This window comes from Danio rerio, chromosome 10 (genome assembly GCF_052040795.2).
Source record: "Danio rerio strain M-AB ecotype USA chromosome 10, GRCz13ab, whole genome shotgun sequence".
In the NCBI taxonomy this organism is placed as follows: domain Eukaryota; kingdom Metazoa; phylum Chordata; class Actinopteri; order Cypriniformes; family Danionidae; genus Danio; species Danio rerio.
The window spans coordinates 37357819-37380000 of NC_141030.1; the positions used below are offsets into that span (position 1 = coordinate 37357819).

At 34.0% G+C, this 22182-nt stretch overlaps 2 protein-coding genes across 6 annotated transcripts in view; both read left to right on the plus strand.

Annotated features, from left to right (window-relative positions):
• The first annotated feature begins 88 nt into the window (after positions 1 to 88).
• On the plus strand, positions 89 to 5486 carry mis18a (MIS18 kinetochore protein A). Its single transcript, XM_087271130.1, has 5 exons — positions 89 to 342; positions 617 to 683; positions 1812 to 1934; positions 2044 to 2146; positions 4772 to 5486. Exons 1-5 carry the CDS (start codon positions 135 to 137, stop codon positions 4847 to 4849), a joined length of 579 nt encoding a protein of 192 aa, XP_087127256.1. The 5' UTR covers positions 89 to 134; the 3' UTR covers positions 4850 to 5486.
• An 86-nt stretch (positions 5487 to 5572) lies between these two features.
• b3glctb (beta 3-glucosyltransferase b) overlaps positions 5573 to 22182 on the plus strand; it is a 151744-nt gene continuing 135134 nt past the window's right edge. For 2 of the 5 annotated variants that reach the window (XM_087269623.1, XM_087269617.1), the window contains exon 1: positions 5573 to 6051. The gene's annotated coding sequence lies outside the window, so the exon portion shown is untranslated. Of the gene's footprint in view, positions 6052 to 15617; positions 15846 to 22182 lie in introns of those variants that run through there. The other 3 variants (XM_087269618.1, XM_087269622.1, XM_087269619.1) reach the window with 3 other exon arrangements.

A 22182-nucleotide genomic window follows, 5' to 3' on the forward strand; every position in this document is an offset into this window, starting at 1 on the left:
ATTATTATAAAGACGTTTAGAATGAAGTGAAAGTGTTTCTCCGGTGCAGCAGAGGGCGCTGCGTGGTGGTCAACTTAGCTGCGAGTTCACAGAAGAACTGCTCCCGCGTACGTTTGAAAACACTGGGGTTTCAGATGGCTGGCAAAATTAAAATCCCCGATGAATGTAGCCATAAAACATACTCTGTTTGCGAGAGTACCGCTGACAGCAGGAGTAGAGTGGAGGAAGATGGAGAAAGCGACGGTCCAGCGGTGTTTATGTGCGGCAAATGCAAGCTGCCGATCGGAGACAGTCTGTCCTGGGCTGGCAGCGATGATGAGAACAACCAAATCATGCTCAAACGTAACTATTCTTCCCTTCAATTGTCTTTTTTTTTATATAAAATACTAGTTATAACCATGTTTTGATCAAACATACAAGTTTTGTTTTGTTGAATAATTTCAAAATGTTACCTGTAGTCTGGTAGAAATAATGAAAACCGTAATACTTGCATACATTTGGTTGAATAGTTCAATTCTGAAGTTGTTTTACATTAAGATGTATATTAATTCACGACACTGTAACACATAGAGTTTAACAGTAATATGTCTTAAAACTTATACATGTGAATTTTTAGGGATTACTGACAACATTGTTGTAGGCAAAGAGCCATTTGTTTCTGGGACCCGAAAGGAGCTTGGATGGTGAGGATGAATTTTTCATAATTTATTGTCTCACACACACATCTTTGTGTTTGTTATATATACAACTGAGCAAGTGACTTATGTTATTTAGTTTTTTTCTGACAAATTAATATGAAGTTTTAAAATGACAATTGAATAATACCCTTTTTTGTGGCTGCATGTATTTATATCCTGCCTTAATTTATAAAATTAGTAGTTAAGTATTAGCAACATATCTAAAGAAGTTGGGATTACCTTTCTAAATATGTCAATAATATGTGGGTACAAATTTTTCTGGCAAAAATATGTTTTTTGCACTGTTTGGAATTTAATTCATAATGAAAATGTATGATAGTCATTGTTTGCTATTAAAGAAAAAGTAAAATTGGACTGGACATGCAAAAAAATCAACAATCCCCCACACATTCTAATGTCATGGAAAAAATAGCATTTTACAACACTGTAAAAAGCAATTAGTTAACTTTACTTTTAAAAAAAGTGAGTAAACCCTTTTCTGTTTAAAGTGATTGACTTTATTTTAAAACTATGTTAATTCATTGGCTCAAATTTTTAAGGTAAATAAACTATATTCATGGGCGTCACAGTGACGCAGTGAGTAGCATGATCGCCTCACAACAAGAAGGTCGCTGGTCTCGTCTTGGCTGGTCAGTTGGCATTTCTTTGTGAAGTTTGCATGTTTTCCCCATGTTGGCATGGGTTTGTTCTGGGTGCTCCGGTTTCCCCCACAAGTCCAAAGACATGCATTATAGGTAAATTGTTTTGGCTAAATTGTCAGTACTGTATGTGTGTGAATGAGTGTGTTTGGATGTTTCCTAGTGATAGGTTGCAGCTGGAAGGGTATCCGCAGTGTTATGCTGGATAAGTTGGTGGTTCATTTTGCGGTGGCGACCCCTGATTAAAAAATGGACTAAGCCAAAGAAAAATGGATGATTGAACTATGTTCATAATTATAAAAATTAAGTCAATTCAGTAGATCCAACCTAAAACAAGTTTAATCACTATTTTTAAGTAAATTCTTTAAGGCAACAGGTTTACTCGCATTGTCTAGTCAAGTAACTAGTCACTTTTTACAGTGTATACCTTCATTGTTTAGATCAGCATCTGTGTAAATTTGTCTCTCGCATTCAGCCTTGTTGTGAATCTCACCTGCCGTGGCTGTTGCTCAGAATTAGGAGTCATGTACATATCAACCCCGAAAAAGCTGGATTGCAAGAGATCCCTTTTCTGCTTTAATGTGGAAAATATTGAAAGGTACATAACCTGTTGCACATGAGCTTGTATTGTTTTTATTTTTGTTAATTTCTAGATTTTTTTTTATTTGTGTTAATTCATGTGTATCATGTCTCGATTATGTATCTAGCTATGTAGTGGGAAGTCCAGGCCAGCAAATGCCAGAATTAGACAGAGAAGACAAACCAGTGACCCTGGAGTACCAGGACACTGTGCATCAGCAGATGACAGAGGTAAAGCAGTTCATCTGTTTAAATTATTGATATGTGAGCATGATGCAAACCAACGTAAATCGCCTTCTCTGCTCTCAAATAAGCAATTTCGTTATCATTGCATGTGGAGACATTTTTGGATTGGACAAGTTGCATCAAGTTGCGTTTTTGTAATAATTTTGCATCAGGAGAAAATGCAGCGTGTTTTGTTACTTTGTTTGCACTATGGGAAAATGTAGTGCGTTTTTTTATGTCTATGCATTGTAAGGATTTGCAGCACGTGTGCTGTTAAACCGATGAAGATCTTTTCTTAATTTTTGTGTTTTGTAATTGCATGTGTTTCTTAAATTGTAGCACGTTAAGCTCTCTTGGCCACCATAAAAGCATTTTAATAACATGAATAAATTTTAGCTAAGAGATAAAACGCTTTATTTTTAGGAGTCCTTTTTACGTATGTTTTTTGTAATACTATAGCAATTAGAATTAATTATGCATAAATTCATGCAACTAACCCTATCCATATAGTAAGTACATGTCATTAATGTTACTCAGTAGCTAAATGAATAGTTAAATGGTAACAAGGACATCTTCAAAAAATTTTAACTTGGTTACGCTGCAAAAATCTTCTAATAAAATGTATTATATGAATCAAAACATGGAACATTCAAAGGAATGATATTATATATGTACACTAATAACTATACATTGTCATGCATTTCAACAAATTGAACTAAGTTTCTTGAGCATGTGTTGAGTATTTTTGAGAATTAGTTAAACTATAGTTTATCTACAAAATATCGAAATAATAACAACGACAAAATTAGCTGATACACTGAACTGGTTTATACAGAACTGTCGGATTTATCTAGAGCATTTATGGCAAGTATATTATGAGTGGGTGTAATTAAAATATGAAAAAATTAACAGTTACTTCTAAGTGTATAAGTAATTAAATTGCAGTAACCAGTTACTTAGTAAGTCATCACACCTGCGATGAACTAAAATACAGAAAGAATAAAAAAAGAAAAAACTAAGGTAAATCGATAAAAACTGAAATTGAGAATGTAAATGATAAATAAATATTTGAATAATAAAAAATGTTTTATTTGAATCAAATCATGGAATATTTCAAAGGAATGATATAATAAATGTACATACTATACATTATCAAAGCATGTCTCTTGAGCTTGTGTTGAGTATCCTTGAGCATTAGTTAAAACTAGTTTCTCTACAAAATATCCAAATAACAATAGCAAAAAAATGTATCTGATACACTGAACTGATTTATACAGAACTGTTGAATTTATTTAGAGCATTTAAAGCAAGTATTATAAGTAACTGTAAATAAATCACCTAAAAATTAAGAGTTATTTCATTGTTTTAAGTGTATAAGTAATTAAATTACAGCAACTAGTTACTTAGTAACTCATCACACCCAACAATAGACTAAAATACAGAGTAAAAAAGAAATAAACTATAGGTAAAAATATTGATACAAACTGACATTTAAAATTTGTGTGCATTTTTAAAACATAAAAGCATATTAATCATTTTTGAAAATAAAAACTAAATCATGCATGCACAAAAGTAATGTATTCTTTAAAATAAGAGTTTTGGAAAATAAAATATGTCTTTTAAAGCATGGGTTCCCTAACCTTTTAGCTTTTCACCCCTAACAAACCATTCCAGTGACTCGAGACCCCCACTATACTTGGAGGTGGTATAGTAGGAACTATATAAACAAGCTTATTGACAACACAAAGAAGGGCAACAGTCTAACAACCATATAATTTTAATAGTCATTATTCACTTGTTTAATTTAAAATTAACCTCATCTTAATAAGAATGGTGGCCACAATGTTTACAGCACAATACTTGGTTTAATTTTGGAGACCGCCACTTTGAAATCGTCCTCTGTTCAGTCGTGGCCTTTATTTTTAATGTATATAAGTGCCGTAAAGGTGTCAAAGTTTAACATTGTGTCGTAAAATCAGTCTGCTGCAACTAACACTATTGCTGTCTCAGTAACCTAGCGTAATTAGTACAGGGGCTGCAATCTAATGGAAAAAGAGTTGAAAAGCTGATGGCTTTTGATTTGCATGTAGATTTTTATGTAACTATTGAATACTGTTTTTTTATCTTTTGCAGGTTATAGCTAAAACATGGTAATTCTAATAGTTTAATAACATGTGTGGTATTTTTAGAAATCAACAAGAGACCCCTAATTTGGGAACCACAGTTTTTTATAGTGCTCAAGTGAACAGCAGATGGCGCCCTTGTGGCGCTGCTGGACCTCTTTGTTTGGTCACTGAGTCCAGCAAACAATAGATATTAGGAGCTGTTAAAGAATTTGGTCTAGGAAAGGGTGGTGACAGCTGTGTCTGTTTGCTATATATTGATGTTATGTTTTAATTACATCTATCATGTCGATTGTGTATGGCAAATAAATCAAATGGAAACTTCTGATAAGAAGATTCCTGTGGGTGATGATGAAATGTCTTCAGCATCGTGTGAACGAATGCTTTAGTGATTTTACTGATATGTATTAGTACTTTGTGTTCTGCCAATTATGTTTTATCATATTAAATTTCAAAGTCACGTTCCCTGCTCTCTGTCTGACTTCCTGTTCTTTAATGTGTCTTTCAGATAACATCTCTAGCAGTGATAATAGGACAACGCCTGCTGGAGATTGAAAATAACCTCCAGTGCAGTTCAGAAAAATGATAAGTGCTTTTGCAAGAGGAATGTCTGGTTTAGGTTGAAAATCACACATCCTCAATGAGGTTTTGGTGTAAGATATTTTTGTCTTAGCAGTAATGGATTTATACGTTGATGCTATATAAATGTATGCAAGTAACAAACATACATTTTGTAATATCTTTTCATTAACACCATGAAGGGAATCTTCTGAAATCTGTACAGTTATGGGACAATTCAAGAGACCACCTGACAATTCTCAGCTTCTCTGACTTAATTAGGAATATATATATATATATATATATATATATATATATATATTTGTGTATGTTTATGCATATTTTGTTATTAAATGTATATTTAGAAAAATCTCAGCAGACTTACTGTTTATACAATAAACCAAATATTAACATTGTACTCAAACCCATACTTATTAAATTATTAGAAACACACATGTTTTCAAGCTATCTCTTGTTTGTTTTCCCCATGACTGTAGATAGATAAATAAATATATTAGATATTATAACCTTATATTATTCTTAAAACATGTAAATATGTTTGTGTTCATCTATATTGTCAGGAGCGATCTTGGTTGTTGTTGTTATTGTCGAGTGACGTTATACACGATGGATATATGTACAATAAACGTAATGCTAAAGCACCACACGTGTTGTTGTTGTTTTTTTCCCTCCACTTGTTTGTTTTTGATATCACATCCTTTACATCAAAACATCCCAGCCCCAACCCTCTGAGAAACCGGTTCAAAACAAGTGGATGTGAACGGGGGGGCAGGGTGGTCTCGAGCTTTTAGTTGTTTACAGTTCCTGTCTAATGTGCCTAGCAACACTCTCCACCGGGAGGGTGGAAACGAGGCGTAGAGACCCCTGAAGGCGCGCACCCCAACTCCGAATGCTGGGGTAGCATAACAACAGACAGAAGCGCGCGCTTCGGACCAACCAGAGAGCTGTATCCAAGGTCTAAAACAAAGCCCGCACGCTTGTGCTAGAGCCTGTTGCCATAGCATCCATCGTTTCCTTATTCGCCCCTAAGCCAATCAGCTGGCGAGGCGGTCTGTTGGTGTGATGACGTCGTGCTTCAGTCGTTTGAAAGGGGCGTGGTCTCCATCTCCCGCGCCCGCGGAGACCTAACCTCTCTCTTCATTCTGGCGTCTTTCTGAACTCCTCCTCCGGTCTGCCTCTAAACCCGGCGGAGTTAAAAATAGGAACGAGGTAAAACATACTCATTGCATCATGTTTACTGTTTGTGTCCAGCAGAGGGAAACATCACTCTGTATAAGTGGAAAACATGCATAATTTCTAGCTCAACCGACCAGATAATCAATTTTGTTTCCCAATTTGCTCTCTCGATTAGCAAAGAAAAGTTTACTTTGTTACTGGAAAGCTCCCTCTAAATCCCCCTCCTTATAAAAAAGAAAATCCCCGCACCGTCCTGGAAGTTTTTGGATTTTAAAAACATGTATACGAGGATATTATTGTGTTTCCCCCCAAAAAATAACCAAACTGCAACCATATGAGAACGTTAGGGGAACATTCTGTGTTTGCTGGATAGTTGGTTGGTTCATCTAAATGAAGTTAAAACCGTCCATTTTAATTTCCTTTTTTAGTAGTGTTGTATTATAAACGAATCAGTCCATACTCATATTCTCATTTACTTTATAAATCAAGTCCTCTTGTAATAGGAGTTTGCAAACGTTTTCCTATGAAGGGCCAAAAGCCAAACTTGATTAAGGGCTGTGGGCCGAAGGTAAATATACCAAACTGCTGTGTAAAACACGCAGGGTTCCACAAATCAAATCTGGTTGTCTCAACACAAATCGACTCAATTAACACATTTACTAAGTGGATTAAACATAAAACAATTAAGTTGTCCCAAAAAAAAATCTCAAGAATTGTGTTAAGCTCGTTTTGCATAATTAGGTTGAAGAAGCAGCAAAATAATTTTGTGTTTATTACATAAAGTTGCCATGGGTCATTTCTTAATTTATTTAATAATATTAATAAATAGATTTAATCATATTGAATGATGCAATAGCATTAAAAAATACAATAAAATTAATTAATACAATAAAAACATAATTCCTATTTAATGCAGATCAATGCCGAATACACTAGTAAAGCTGCTTCTGCTGATGTCTTCTGCATTGTCGAGTTATTTACAACATTTAGTTGAAACATTTACTTTCAGTTTGCTGTTTTGTAGCTCAACAATAAAACAAACTTCCAAAAAAAAAAAAAACTACCTCTCTTCTAAGACTGGATGGCGGGCCAAATTGAAGCTTACCAAAGGTAAGGCCTGCGGGCCCTATTTGGTAATCTCTGATCTAAGTAAAGCTTAGTTCGCACCACAAACAAAATCTATAACTGAATACTAATCGTATACAGCAGTTCAACCAACAATTAGTTAATAAGTTTTCTTTGTGCTCTATTATTAAGGTTATATAATTATATTAAGCTTGGAATTTATATATATACAAGGCTGAATCTTGAAGAATATCTGGTAAAATATTATGTACTGTCATCATGGCAAAGAAAAAAGAAATTCCTAAAAATGTGTTATTAAACTATAATGTTTAGAAATGTGTTGAAAAAAATCTTTTCTCTATTAAACAGAAAAAAATACAAAAGATTTAAAATTTAACAGGTAGGCTAACAATTCGCTAACACTTCATTTTGATGGTCTCTATTGTACATTTTGTTGAATGAAAGTTTTGTAACTATGTCTATATTCTAATTTGAGTATTAGTAGACTGTCTGCTTAATATCTGCTGATACTGCTCCCTCAACAGACATTAAACTGACTATAAGAAACTTTGCAAGTACATGCCAACTTGTACTAACCCTTACCTAACAGTCTGCTTATAATCTAAAAAGAATTAGTTGGCATGTACATTTAACTTAAATTCAACAAAATGCATTAAAGGGACCATCAAAATAAAGTGATACCATGTATGTGTGTGTGTGTGTTTAAATGTGTTTAAAACAAGTTATCTCATAACAGCACATTTATAATATATGACTAATAAATATATGTTAATCATTTTTCTGAAGTTAAGAAATTTGTATTGTTTTTAAATTAAAGATGCCTGAATATGGCACATTTTTTCTTATTTTATGCACAAATTCTTTAAGAATGTAGTTGCGTGTTTGAGTAAGATGAATATTTGTTTTATTTTGTTAACTACGACTATCTTACACCTGCTGCAAAAAGGCACAAGATGTGTTTGGCACGATTTGTTGCTATTTTTCGACCAACGCAACCCTAATTTTCAAGTTTTGCACCACATGGTTTTAATAACAAATCCATTTGCACAACTTTGTGGACTTATAAGTGTGGTGGTCTGAAAAGGAGGTGTGTTAAGGCACATTGTTGGCACGTTGGTATTTTGAGGAACTAAAATAGACTGCATTGACTAAATAAAACAGGTCTAAATTCCAGCGCAGAGCGTGTTTGTTATGCGCCTATGTGGGTTCAGACACTTAAACATTGCTTACACATAATGTGCTGCAATACACAAATATCTTTACATATAATAAAATAAAGGATTAAAATGTTACAAACGTTATTATTTTCTACATAAATATAAAAAACACTGCCTCCATGCCTTCATCTCAGGGGGGCTTTTTCAGTTTTCCTCATAACAATTTGCATTTGTATAATGTTATTATTATTAATTTTCTTATTATTATTAGCAGTGTTATTTATTAAATGCATATTTACATTTATTTTAATAAAAAGTTTAGATTTGTCCACCTGTCAGGATTTGGAGACGAATGCATCTTAGTTATTGTTACACTTCATTTACAGTTCTTTTATTCCTTTGCTGGAAATTAGAACTGAATTTAGAAATAGTTTTGAAACGAATCTTTGTAAAGTAAAGAGTAAAAGTGAAGACACAGTAAAGAGGCAGAATGGAGGAGGCTTATCCTTGCGCTGATTTTCTCGCTAGTGAAGCGTTCAGTTTTTCTACTTACGAAGTCCGTCATGTAAATAGCAAATGCGCCATGGCACAACGCAACTGACTATTAACTCTTATTGGTTTAATGCACATTATGCTCAAAACACACGCATGACTTATTAAGAAAATAAGCTCAACCCTGTTAGACCATTCGCCATGGTGCAAAGTGTATTTTTCGTATTTTTATGTCCTTAAATAAAAAGTGCAGTCGGATATGCACTTTGCGCCTAGATCAATTCTACCAATAGAATTCTACCAATGTTCTGTTGCATAAAATAGCAACAACAAAAAAGTAAGAAATAAGAGACACAATAATAAAAAAAACTGGCTTCACTTTCCACTTTGGTTTTTACTTTTCACTTTTCAGGACATGCATGGGTGTGAATAAAATTTATTGCATTCACCAAATGCTTTTAGAATGAAACAAACAATACACCAGTTTAATTTCCCTTCTTGTCACATTTTTGGCAAAAGATGATTTATCTGTATTCCTTGAATCTTCATTCAACCAATTTGTTCATCAGCATTTCATGTGCACTAATAAAAGTTTTTATCCTTTGTTGAGGATCCTTTATTAACTCTCCAGTAAAGAATTCCAAAAATGTAAGGCCCTGCTGTTTGCGTACACGGTGTTCTGGTTAAAACACCACGCTGAAATTCTTAAAAACAAACAAATCATTCATCGTATTTGTTCAAGCACCAAAGCGGTGACAGCTTATATTCAGAAAAATATGCTAATTGTATGGTTCGTTTTCATTGGAATCAGCTTCTTGTTTCATAAGGGGATTCATAAGAAATAAAATAAAAATAATATGAATCAGAATGAGCTGTAAACATGCCTTTAATAATTGTATAGATGTTGCAGTCTTTGTTCTGGTCTACTGAATTTTTAATTTAAGTATTTTTCTCCCCTGGACTGTTCCTTTTTTTTTTTTTTCTTCTTTTTTTCCCACTTTCTCCGCCAGCCGCTGTCATTTTGATTAATGGACGCTGGCTGCAATCTCAGAGTGCATCTCACTTGAACTGAAGTGCTGATGCTCTGCACTTTCTCTATGATCTTAGCCACACCATCCACCTCCATCGCAGTGTCCAGACCTAGACACACACACGCACATAAACACGTACACACTTTGTCCTGGAGGACTGGCGAGATGGTAATCAATAATGTAGACAGTCTGATTAAGTGAAGGTCTTTGCAAGCAGCACAGTGAAGACTGTGGAGACAAACCCTCCAATAGCAGAGCAGCTCAAAACAGGATTTGCCCGTTTGTTCTAGCTAATATGCAAATTGTCTGTTGGGCGGAACAGCTGCTTGCATTTGCGTGTAAGCTTCAACATTGCTTGGAGTGACGACTGAAAGAGTTATGATATGAACTACCTGTCGTTTCACAACAGAACATGTTCTCTGGAAGTGCGGCGTTCAAATTTTATTGTGCATGTTACTTGGGACGGGTTTGTAGCTTCTAATTCAGAAGCATACTTAAAATAATTTCGTAATCGTTTGTTGAAACAAGTCCGTCATGGTGGATGGGTTGTCCGAGTTCAAGTATTTGCACATGATGACAAGGTTTTTTGTTATATTATTGTTATTATATATATATAAACTCAAAGAAATTCCAAAGTGTGTTATGTTTACACAGATTTGCATGAATGGACTGCTGTCATTGCAGAGATATTGTAAATCTGAATGTGTTTTCAATGCATGCTGAGCAAGTTTAAAGCCTTGTTATTATAATTATAGCATTTGTGGCTTTAACAAAAAATTAATTGTTTAATTATTTATAGAGTATTCTGTCATTTACAGTTTGATTATTCGATTCCTGTACCTGTATATGTCCCAGAACACCATAACTCACTGTTTATTTCATTTGCTTCGTTGCTCTGTTGTGTTTGGGACATTCTAACAGAAATGTACATTATCTGTCCCTGAAATCAAAACATAAATACAGCGAATAAAGTATTTCTTCCCAAAATGTAAAAAATGGACTGATGGTTGATTTCTGTGAGTTGTTCTGTAGAGGAATATATCATTCATTTTGTTCACAGATTTTTGTTCTTTATTAAAACACTTTACAAATGTACAAACCCTGTCATTGTCCTTGGCCCAATTGAACCTACAGCTTTAATAGTTTTGTTATGCTAAAAACTTAAAAGAAAAAAACTTTAGAAATCGAAGTTCAAGTTGTTATCATTCACATCAATTGATTTAAAACATGACATTATAAATAAATTCCACAAATAAATAGTACAAATCCACTCTAAAAATAGTGTTTAGACAAAACAAAAAAAAAATATGAAACAGTTTGCATTAATATTTTGAAGTCCAAATATTTTCCTCTTCAATCAGAGGCATTTTTACATAGCAAAAACCTCAAATCTATAAGTTGAGTATTCAAAAAAAAGTTTAAATTAGTTTTTTTTTATTTTAAAATTAAAAACAAATCCAGTGTTATGTACTTAATTACATGCACATTTTCAAGTTTAAAACCCCAAATAAATTAAGTAGCCGAAATTGTAAAATTTTTAGTTTGTTTTTAAATTTACTGTTCATGCTTGTAAGCATTACATTTACCACAAAATTTTTGTTTTTTCGGTAGTTTTTTATTTGTATTAAACCACAGGTTTTCATTGTTTAAAAAAACAAAAACATGTACTGTCCTATATTTTTAGAGTAAAAAATAACAAAACAACATTAGTGTGTGGACTTAAAAATACAAAACAACTTCATTAGTGTGAGTTATCAACCCAATTTCTTTGGGTTGCTACAAGTTAAATATTGTTTCAAAGCAACTGACAGATATATTTAACTTTAAATTAGCTGCATTTTTAAATTGATGTAATTATCAATATTTTCCTGTTTTGAAAACTTAATAAAATATTCTGGCAACTTAATTGTTTTAATCAAATCAGCATTTTAGAATTTTTAAGTTACAATAATGTATTAAACTATGTGATGGTAACAGACCTCTTGAGTTATTTTTAGAGTGTATATAATACCAATAAATTTACAACTGTCCCCATGTTTCTGTCAGTCCTGCATTAAATTTAACATTAAATGCGTGCAACCTTTAAGGCTAATCACTCAGAAGTGACATCATTTGATTGAGAAGAAGCTGACTGTGCTCAAGCATGCGTTCCATCATTGAACTGTATGATTTTATGCTCGTTTTTGTATGATTTTTTTTTTGAGGATGACAAGCTTAAAGGTCACAGGCCATCACATTTTTTATTAGTGAAAATGTACATTTTTTGGTAGAATATCCCGTTTATCTATACTTGTAATTTGTTTATTATATTTTTTTCCTTTCTCTTTCTTACAAACTCCACAATTTAAAATGACAAATTCTTTTTAAATATAGTTACTGATGAGATTGTATTCATATCTAGTTCAATGCAATGATTGGAAAAACGTTGCCTGGTCTGAGTCTCGATTTCTGCTGCGACATTCGGATGGTTGGGTCAGAATTTGGCATTAACAACATAAAAGCATGGATCCATCCTGCCTTGTATAGGGTGGTGGTGGTTTATTGGTATATTTTCTTAAAACACTTTGGGCCCATTAGTACCAATTGAGCATTGTGTCAACGCCACAACCTACCTGAATATTGTTACTGACCATGCCCATCCCCCTTATGACCACAGTGTACCCATCTTCTGATGGCTACTTCCATCAGGATAACGCACCATGTCATAAAGCGCGAATCATCTCAGACTGGTTTCTTGATCATGACAATGAGTTCACTGTGCTCAAATGGCCTCCAAAGCCACTTGTTCTCAATCCAATAGAGCACCTTTGGCACATGGTGCAACAGAAGATTCGCATCATGGATGCGCAAATCTGCAGCAACTGCGTGATGCTATCATGTCAAAATGGACCTGAGGAATATTTCCAGTATCTTGTTGAATCTATGCCACGAAGGATTAAGGCAGTTTTGAAGGCAAAAGGGGGTCTATTCTGCCCTCACTCCGATGTCTCTCTTCCCAAAGTTAGACAGATAAACTCTTTCCAACACGTGAGATTGAGGGAGAATGCTGCTTTATTCCATGCCACATTGAGTATGTGAAACTATGTAAAAAGATTTACATAAAATGGGCTATAGGTATTTATGTAAATAACAATAGTATCTGAGATAGAACATAAATACAAACAGATAATAAACTTACAGACAATGCTTCAACAGAGGATCACAGGATGAGGGGAGTTAAGTGTCTTCTTGTAAGGTGTTCTTTTTTTAAACGAGGCAATTAACTCATTCTAACTGTCAGAATGTTTCTATTGCAACAATTTAAAAGAAGCTAAATGACTGGGCGTTAACTCATGGATTCTAAATACTAGTATTTAATACAGGATCCAGCACAGGCTCCAACCAAGTACTAGTAAGATGTACCTAATAAAGTGGTCGGTGAGTATATATAGGATTAAGTCCGGTAACAAAAAAAAAGAAAAAAAAAAGTATTGGCTGTTACTAATCTATATAGTAACTATTTAACTAACTAATTATAGTACTATAATTAACAACACCAACCCAGACAATATATCACTTCAAACAGTTAAAAATCTTAATTAACGTCACTTTTTAACATCAAAAGTTGTTGGCGAAAAGATAAAAGTCTCATAATGCAATTCAAAACCATTTAATAAATTAAGAAAAAGCAAAACATGAACCATAATAAAACTTTAAAAAGCTGAATTTACATTTTTTTATGTTGTGCAAATAAATGGGTAAATTCATAAAACGGTTTTAATTAATAACTGGTCCAGCACTGATCTGTGAGAATTGTAGATTAATTGTCAGTTGTTGTTGTTGTTTTTTTTTCCAGACACAAAGAAAATGCTTCTCAGCTGAAAAAAAAATATTTGAAAACAGGATTAGTCTCAATCAGAGTCTAAGCCTGAACAGATTGAGAGATTGAGAGGTCTAAGCGCACCAAGAGGGCCTTTATTTGACTCTAACTCCAATGATGGTTTTAGCTGTGTAGCAAAAAGTAAACAGGGATTTGCACGCGCTGGTCATGGAGTTTTAAATCGTGACAATGCCCTATTAGCATGTCCTGGCAGTTTAATGTTGATGGCACTCAAGGATATCCATGATTTCTTTATCCTTCCATTTGCCAAGGTTATGATGTCAGCAGACTAACTAGATGTTCCTAGAGCCCTTTCTATTCCTGTGCCATCTTAGACAGCTGTAAAGAACAATGACATCCGCCAAACACAAATGTCTTTTTCTTTAGAGGACGCAGTTCTGCCAGCGCAATGTCACGGCAATTCGTAACTTTGATTTAGTGTCTAATTTAATTTGTATGACCCCATTCATACGTTTTAGTATGGTTCACTCATCCCCCAATGACAGTTGGGTTTAGGGATGGGGTTTGGCGGTCTGTCTCATTTTAAAAGTCATTTTAAAAAGGTTTGCACAAGAGTTAAATTAGCTACTATCTGACTTTGTAGAAATATTTGTCATGAGCTCGAGCTGACATAAGCCCGTTTCACATGTACAGACATTTCCTGAAAAATTAACAGTAATTTTCCATTACTGCATAAAACATATACTGGAATAGTTGGCGGTTCATTCTGCTGTGGCGACCCCTAATAAATAAGGGACTAAAGTAAAGAAAAATTAATGATTAAGTTCTTTGTGGAGTTTGCATGTGTTGGTTTGGGTTTCTTCTGGGTGCTCTGGTTTCCCCCACAGTCCAAAGACATGCGGTACAGGTGCATTGAATGAGCTAAACTGGCCATAGTGTATGAGTGTTTGCGTCAATGTAAGAGTGTATGGGTGTTTCTCAGTGCTGGGTTGTGGTTGGAAGGGTATTGTGTAAAGGTCTAGGGGAAGCGAGTTCCAAAGTCGAGGAGTCGTAGAGCTAAAAAATCTAGCTCCCATTGTGCTTATGTAACCCTGCCGGACCTATGCCACCCAACCCGCTCCGAGCTGGTATCGATCTGGCAACCTTCCGCTCAGAAGTCAGTTGCTCAACAAAGAAGGCTAAAGAACATAGTTTCAAGTGTCAGTCGCTAGAGCACCTTTACAGGTCAGAGGAGTGAGGTGTACCTGCGCAGCACTCATAGATATATACACTAGATGTCGCCTGGCCTATTGTTGTCTATTGGACGGAATGCATCAATAGCGCCGCCATCTTGCTACAGGGTAGCGCTCCTTTGAAATGAATGCGGGACCAAGGTACAGTGGAGGACTATGGCCAGAAATATACACTAAGCCAGAGATATACACATATATCTATGCTCGGGAGTTTTCCTGGATGTTAATATGTAATTTTTTTTCTAATTACGAAAATTATAATTTTACATCACTTTTCTACATTGATGGATCAGTGACCGCACGGGCATTCCTGACAAAAAGCTTGTGTTTGTGTGTACAGAAATTTACTATTCACCCTCCCTGTTAAATTTAATCTAACCCGTGTCCTGAAACACACCTCCTTTCTTGCTTTCACTTTTCATACTGACGGGGGGAGCGATTCGTTTGTGAATGAATCCTCCGAACGACTTTTTCACTAACGTTAGCCGACAATACTACAGGTTTCTGGCAGCGCAGCATCTTGTTGTCATATTTCTTTTGCATTGTTTGCTGATTTTATTCAACAAAACTAGAATGCCATATGGTAATGCAGTAAGTGACTGTTATCATCAATAACGTTACCTGATTAGCACAAAAGTTCAGAACATACAAAGACAGAAAAAAACTTAATATTACCTATGAAATGTTCTGCCTTTGTGCTTTGTTTTCTTTGTTTGCTCGTTACTACACCCGTAGACAGCGCTAAAGTCCCGCATCTTCACGTAATAACACTGTCTTGACTAGTGCGGTTGAATGAAATTTGTCCTGAGAGCACTGTACCAATGTGGCGGCGCTATTGACGCATGCTCAGGGTCCCCATGCGATATCTAGTGTATATATCTATGCGCAGCACTTACTAGCTGGCCTCCAGTACACTTAATCGAGTGTGAGGTGGCACCAGGAAGAAAGGGGTATAAATATGGAGAAGTTCAGTGAGATATTGAGGAGCAAGATTGTGAAGTTCATGAAGGTGAGAAGTAATACATACGATACTTTACCGGTAGCCAGTGAAGCTGATAGAGAAGTGGTGTGATGCTCGTGAGGCAGAGGTGTAAAAAGTACCTGAAAACCATACTTGAGTAAAAGTACAGATACTTTACTGTAAAAATGACCCCATTACAAGTTACAATTCACCAATTTCAATAAGACTTGAGTAAAAGTATTAAAGTATCTGATTTTAAAACTACTTAAGTATTTTACTCGTACTGAATGTAGGCTGGAAGAACACCAAGAAAGGTTTTATTTCCTAATATAGAAATTAAATTTAACACCTCAGTGTTTCAAAATGGCATTTTCATAAAAAAAGTAAAACATAGTAAAATTAAATTCAGAGCTGACTTTGATGTAATAAGTAGAATTTAATTCTGGTAATGTTACATGTGGATTCTGAAATGTTAATAAAATTTCCGTGTTATTGTAGTTATTTAAATTCAATATTTTTAATTTAAGATTTTCTAATTTTTCTGAAAAATTCACCTTTCAGTCTCAGAGGTAGGCATGGGACAATTACCGTTTTCAAGGTATATTGTTGTTTGGAAAAGTCAAGGTTTTAAAACGTAAAAAAATTTCTGTAATACTGTTTTTTGCCAAACCGTGAGGTAGGATTTTTATTTACGTTTTTTTATTTTATTTATTTATTTATTTTTTTAAGGACAACAATATCTCAGCAGAAAATATACTGTTTTAAATTCAATTTAAATTTAATGAAGACCGCAGAGGTCAATAATTAATTTAGCCTGACACGTTTACTGCTCCATAATATTTTAAATGTTTCTCAAAAAAAAAATATACTGTGTTTAAAAGGGATTTTTTTTTTTGTTTTTTACCCAGACATTTAAAAAGAACATATTTTAATGCAGTAATCACTTTACTGTGACTAAATTCACATTTACTAAATTCACATTAAATTCACATTAGACTCTTACCTCAATGTGTTTTCTCACATTTGAGGATGAATCCTTAAAAGCACTTATTTTCATGGTTAGTGGCAAGCAAAGTAGACACTGCATCCTGCACACTGCATAAAGAGACCGACCTGTTGTGCACAATCACAATGTAATGAATAATGATAAGTGTCCGTTTAAATGCAGTGGAGTCAAGAGTACATATATTCAATCAAAAATGTAATCTAGAAAGTTTTTTTATACTCGGTACAAGTACAAAGTAGCCAAAAAATACCAAAGTAACGAAGTCCGTTTACTCAAGTACTTTACACCACTGTCGTGAGGTGAATTCCTAGAAATTACGCAAGATGCATGTCTCTGAACCTGTTGGAGTTTATGGAGAAATTTAGAAGGAAGCCTAGTTAAGTGCCTTACAGCAATCAAGAAGTGAAGTAACTAATGCATGAATGAGAATTTCTGTATTATTGGTTCTGTTAGTAGAGCGGAGATGAGTAATATTACGCAGCTGGAGAAATGCAGAACACGTAATATTATTGATATGGTTTCAAACGAGAGTATGCTAAGATGGCACCCAAACTCTTGACCTGTATAGAGAGATGAATTGTGCTATTATCAATATCTATTGTAAAATTCAGATATCATTCAGATAAAATCTGATTTATTCAATAGTATAGGTAAAAATATTGGAAAAACATGACTTAAAGGGGAAATAGGTGATTGTCTTTAAATAGTTTGTTGTATTTATATGTTATTTAACATACCTTGGAAGGTGTAAGACTAAGAAAAGTTTGTCCAATCAAATTGTTCAATCCAAACACTACGATAGGTTGTCCTTGCCGCCTGCCCGTGAGAAAGTGTAATTCTATGTATTCTGTTTGCACAGAAAAGATTACATTATTGATGGGTACACAGACATGGTTCAGACGGAGAATGGCAGCAAGACATCAACAACCTAACTTATTTTTAGAACTTGGGTATTGTAATTACAATTGTATTGTATAACAGTGCTATAGTTTTCTTTCTGGTGAATTTTAGATGATGTAGGGATGTATTATGTACATATAGTATTGTCTAGTGCAGGGATGGCCAATCCTGTTCCTGGAGATCTACCTTCCTGCAGATTTCAGTTGCAACCCTTATCAAACACACCTGTCTGTAATTATTAAGTGGATTTCAGGTCCTAATTAATTGGTTCAGGTGGGTTTGATCAGGGTAGGAGCTAAACTGTACAGGAAGGTAGATCTCCAGGAACAGGATTGAGCACCCCTGGTCTAGTGTGTGTTAAATGTCAACTTCAGGGTGGTTCGTGGGTTTCAGCTACGCAATCTCAACGGCAATTCGTAACTTTTTGCTTTAGTGGCTAATTTGTATGAACTCCTATGATCTATTTTGTACAATTCAGTACGATTTGTTCATCACCCAATGACGGTTGGGGTTAGGGGTGGGGTTAGGTGCCACGCCTCCTTTTTAAAATTGTGCATTTTCGTACGACTGAACTCGTTCGAATTTGTACGAATTAGCCACTAAACTGACAAAACATAAAATACTTGCGTTTCCTCCTGAGATCAGGCTGGTTATAGTGCTATCAGGCTATTTTTAGCATTTTCCAAGATCTCGAGTTGCACTTTTATTTTTGACTTGTCCCTCCCTTTCTTAAGAAAAAAAAAGAAAGTAAACGTGGGTGAGGCAGTTAAGTGGAAAGTATTTTTTATGGTAATCAAGGTGAGGTAAATTCTCATTGAACCCAGAGTATTGTTCAAAGCCATTGAACCCGCTATATGGTCAAAAAAAGAAAGTATTGAGATTCCTTTGCACATACAGTAGATATGATCATTATAACTTTCATGCATTGATTGATGTGGAATTCTATTCAGTGTAATTGCTGTAATGCTGAGCAACCGCAGAGCTCTCAGTTATGTATAAGGGCAGGATCAACTTGTAAAGGTTAACCATTCTGGATAAATCAGTTATTTGTTTAAAACCAGTCATTTGGTTTTGATTTATTTTGGTGTCCTGGATAGCCTTCCTGTTTTTGTTGTATTATTTTTCTGAATCAGTCAGTTTAGTAGTTAGTAGGTAAAAACAGTTTCAATTCTAGATTCAAAATTCTGAATAAGGCACTTACACTTGAAGTCAGAATTATTAGCCTTTTTTATATATATTTATTTTTTATATATTTTTCTTTTTTAAATATTTTCCAAATTATGTTAAACAGAGCAAGGAAATTTTCACAGGACTGATAATATTTTTTCTTCTCTAGAAAGTTTGATTTGTTTTATTTCGGCTAGAATAAAAGCAGTTTTTAATAATAATTAAAAAAACATTTTAAGGTCAAAATTATTAGCCCCTTTAAGCTGTATTTTTTTTCGATGGTCTAAAGAACATACAATATATTACATACATATATAGAACATACATAAATTATACAATAACTTGCCTAATTACCCTAACCTGCCTTGGAAAAAAAGTGTCTTGAAAAAATCTAGTAAAATATTATTTACTGTAATCATGGCAAAGATAAAATAAGTCAGTTATTAGAAATGAGTAATTAAAACTATGTGTTGAACAAATCTTCTCTCCGTTAAACAATTATTAGGGAAAAAATAAACAGGGAGGCTAATAATTCAGGGGGGCTAATAATTCTAACTATAACTGTAAGTCCAATTAGATTTTTTGCAGTAATCAGCATTATGTAAAAATACGATCAATTAAGATAAACTGAACTCAGAACAGTGTTTTACAAGAGCCATTGAAGCAGTGGTCAGAAAAGTTAGAAAGTACTTAAGTAATCTTTTAAGTATGATTGATATTTACATAAAGTAGATATGATAACTATTGACGTTCACATGGGTTTCCATTTGATTTAACTACTGAGCCACTGAAATCAATTTTTTGTAAGGGCAAGAATAAGTTATAAAGCAAAATCCATTCAGATTAGAGCAGGATCAACATTTAAAGCTAAACCATTTTGGAGAAATCACTTGTTTATTTAAAACCAGTCGTTTGGTTTAAGTTCATTTTGGTGTCCTTGTTAGTCTTTCTATTTTTGCTGTATTAATTCTCTGAATCAGTCAATCTAGTGGTTAGTGAGTAGAATATTTCAATTCTAGATTTAATCAACAGTACTTGTTGAAACACAAATATTAATTTCTACTTGACTCCATTTCCTTAAAAAAAGAGCAAAATTCTGAATTAGGCACTGATGTCCAATTTGTTTATGGTAATCAGCATAATGTGAAAATAAGATTAATTTAGGTAGGTTGAATTTTTATCTATAAAGTAGTTATGATAGCTATTGACGTTCACATGGATTTCCATTTGATTTAACTACTGAGTCACAGAAATCACTTTTCTGGAGCAAGATCAAGTTATCAAACGAAACCATTCAGGATAAATCGGATGTTGTTTAAAATCAGTCACTTGCTTTAAATAGAGTTCTCTGGTACAGTAATTACATTCACTGGAATTCCAGTCTTGTGAGAAAGTTAGCACGCCCTATTACATTCCATGGTTGTCCGTATTAGCTTTATTTGATCCTTTGCAGAGTTTAAAATTGGCAGATTAAAACCTGAGATGAACAGCAATGTTGTGTGTGTAAAATCCACAAGTGACAAACTTAGGATAAACCTAGTTTTAAAATATAAAGTAAAAGAGTAAACAGTTCCCAAAGTGTTTTGGTGTAGATCTGCAGGTGTGCTTGGGATCATTGTCCTGTTGGATGACCCAATTTCAGTCGAGCTTTAGCTGTGAGATGGATGGCCTCACATTTGACTTTATGATGGATGGTCAACTCAATGACTGTGAGGTGTTCAGGTCTTGTGGCTATAAAACAAAAACAAATTAATCAGTCCTACACCAGCATGCTCGACTTTTAGCTGGAGGTGTCTTTGCCGATTTTGTCTTTTACTAAATGAAAAAGAATTGTGCATCATTACTAGGGAGAGACAAATCTGCAGACATTTTTTGCTATTTCTGTGCAGAATTTTGTAAAAAAAAATCTGCATTTATGTGGAAGGATTTTTGATTTAATTTGATTTTTGATTAAATTTTTACATTGCAAATCCAATTAGATCCACTTATTTGGTAAACAAAGCAAGTCTCTTATATAATACATATACTAAAAGAGAGAAAATATTACTTTACAAACTGTATTGTAATTAAATCAACTGAACATTTTCATATTAGTCAATAATATAACTGAAATTAATTTAAAAACTGAATAAATATTAATTTACACACATTTACACAAGGAAATAAATATGATGGGCTAAAAATCTTTGGAAATCTTCAGATTTCAGTGCACGCAGATTCTGTGTGGGCCCAATCATTAACCAACATCTCCATTTTGGTCTTGCTTGCATTTTTTCAGATTCAAATTTGCAGACCTAAACCATGTTGACATGTTTTTTTTTTTTTTTTTTAGAGAGAGAGAGAGAGAGAGAGAGACTATTCACCCAAACATCCCACACTTTTCTTGTCTTATTCTAATTGAACTGTCATGTATTTTATAATTTACATGCATTTATGGAGGTGCTCAAACACCTGATAATCAGTAAATAATCTGAATGAACCAAATTTTTTTAGAACAATGTCTTTAGAACAGACAACACCTCACACCAAACGTTAAGCATGCTGGTGGTGGGCTGATGATATTGGGCTGGTTCTGTAGCTTCAGAACCAGGATTGAGTCAACCATCAATCATATACTGTGAGGCTGTTCATCTGACAGCTAAATCTGAGCCAAAATTGGGTCATCCAAGAAGACAATGATCCCAATCACACCTGCAAATCTACAACAAAACATGAGAACTAATACAGTGCTCAATATATACAAGTACACCCCTCACAAATCTCTCATTTAGATGAATATTTTCCATAGGAAGCTTTACAATATTGCATTTGTGCATATACATTAGATTAGACATCAATGAAGCCAAATCTGGAGCTGATCTAACAAAATAACTTAATATACTAGCCCAAAATTGAAAAAGTTTGTATTATTTTTTTAATATTACGCATGACTTTAAATGTATGATCTTTCTATTTCTAATGATGTTTGGTGTCTAAAATATTATTTTAATAAATAAATTCATCTAATAGAATTGTTTTGTTCAAATGCACCAAAAAATGTATGACATATTTACTGAGAAATGGATAAAAATATACATATTTAAAATTGGGGTGTACTCATTTATGTTGAGCACTGTATATATAAATAAAATAAATCAATGTTGCAACATTTAAAGAAAACCAATGGCCACAAATGTGTAAAGACGAATGAGCTGAATTTCTTCCAGAATGACTATAGGCAATTAAATTATAGGGTGTCCTAACTTTTCCATTTCGGCTGTTATTTTGTTCAATAAATAACAATGCAGTTCCATGTATGTGTAATTAAATGTT